Below are 1,547 nucleotides of genomic sequence, written 5' to 3'. Positions count from 1 at the left end.
CTTTGAAAGTGCATGTAGACAACGGATTTCATAGCATCACCATGACTTTTCTCCTTCTCAATATAGTCACTCATTTATCAGTTGTGTGTGATTAGAAAACCAATCCCACTTCACCCATCTGTGCTACATTAATGCCTGTCTCATGAATATTCATTATTAGGTGTATAAATAAGCTGCAGTTAGTCCAGAATGCTGCAGTTAGCCAGAGTTCTTACTAGAACCAGAAGATATGATCACATCACCCCTATCTTATCCATACTGCACTGGCTCCCAAGCAAATCTCGCATTGATTATAAAATACTACTGTTGACCTATAAAGTACAAAATGGTCTCGTGCTACAACACCTGAGCAAACTTCTGGTCGTTTATGATCTGCCCGGCTACTTAGATCTAAGGGTGCAGACCATTTGTTGGTACCTTCAGTTGTGAAGGATACAGCAGGGGGCAGAGCCTTCTCTTATAGAGCCCCACAGTTATGGAATAGCCTCCCAATTAGTGTTAAAGACTCAGACACAGTCTCTATGTTTAAGTCTAAGCTGAAAACTTATTTGTTTAGTCAAACCTTTTCTGAATTGCTCTTTATTAGATAAAGGAGCAGATTTGGAGGGTTCTCGGGCATAGTGTGTTTAGTGAACTGGGATGTTTGGATGCTGTCGCCCTCCCACTCCCACTCCCACACGTTCACTCAGGTTAGTTGACAGTGGAGTGGCTGGCTGCCTTATGTCCCAGGGTGCCCTCATGTCTATTTAACCTCCTGCCTCTCCCTTTCAGTTATACTGTCATAGCTAGTATTGCCAGAGTCCATACCTGCACTCAGCACACAACGTACATTGCCCTAAACCATTACACGACAATGAGTGTACCTAACAATCTGTCTCTCTCTCTCTCTCTCTCTCTCTCTCTCTCTCTCTCTCTCTCTCTCTCTCTCGGTCGAGGTACACGAGCTACACATGCTACTCCTGAGATACCAGTGATCCTGACCCCTTCTGCTCTCCGGACCTGATCCATCCTGATGCCCTACTTCTGGCTGGAGTTCTCCACACTAGGAAACCCCTCGCTGCTGCTGAGGACAGCCCCATATGGACAACTCAAGAATACACTTAGAGATGGCATGATTCAAGTCATGAAAGGCTGTAAGTGCAAAACATCAAATTTATAGACAAAACAACAGGGCTTTCTTTTCACACTGTGAATGTCTGCTTTATGTGCTGGGCAGAGGAGGATGGGCTCCCCCTGTTGAGTCTTGGTTCTTCTCAAGGTTTCTTCCTCCTGTTCACTGCATTAGGGAGTTTTTCCTTGCCACTGTCACCCTGGGCTTGCTCTCTGGGGGGTTAGGCACTGATTCCTGAAAAGGCTGCTTTGAGACCATTTTGATTGTAGAAAGTGCTATACAAATAAAATTCAATTGAAAATTGAATAGAATTCCTAAGCTATAGTGGTGCTGGTTACATGATCAGTCTGTGACTGACTGACACTGGTCTGAGGGGGTGTGGTTTGATCCAGTTTGTCTGTTCCTGTCTGGGGTTCCAGAGGACTGTTCTCCTCGG

At 45.1% G+C, this 1,547-nt stretch overlaps 1 protein-coding gene across 1 annotated transcript in view; it reads right to left on the bottom strand.

Annotated features, from left to right (window-relative positions):
* Nucleotides 1–1,304: 1,304 nt before the first annotated feature.
* Nucleotides 1,305–1,547, bottom strand: part of LOC115820717 (C-X-C chemokine receptor type 3) — a 1,512-nt gene continuing 1,269 nt past the window's right edge. The window contains exon 2 of the mRNA XM_030784368.1: nt 1,305–1,547. This exon is cut by the window's right edge and continues 700 nt beyond it. Coding sequence (XP_030640228.1) covers nt 1,426–1,547 — 122 coding nt within the window. The 3' untranslated portion in view covers nt 1,305–1,425.

This window comes from Chanos chanos, chromosome 9, assembly GCF_902362185.1.
Source record: "Chanos chanos chromosome 9, fChaCha1.1, whole genome shotgun sequence".
NCBI lineage: Eukaryota > Metazoa > Chordata > Actinopteri > Gonorynchiformes > Chanidae > Chanos > Chanos chanos.
The sequence above is the reverse complement of the archived record's forward strand: the minus strand, read 5'-3'. Positions and strand labels throughout refer to the sequence as shown.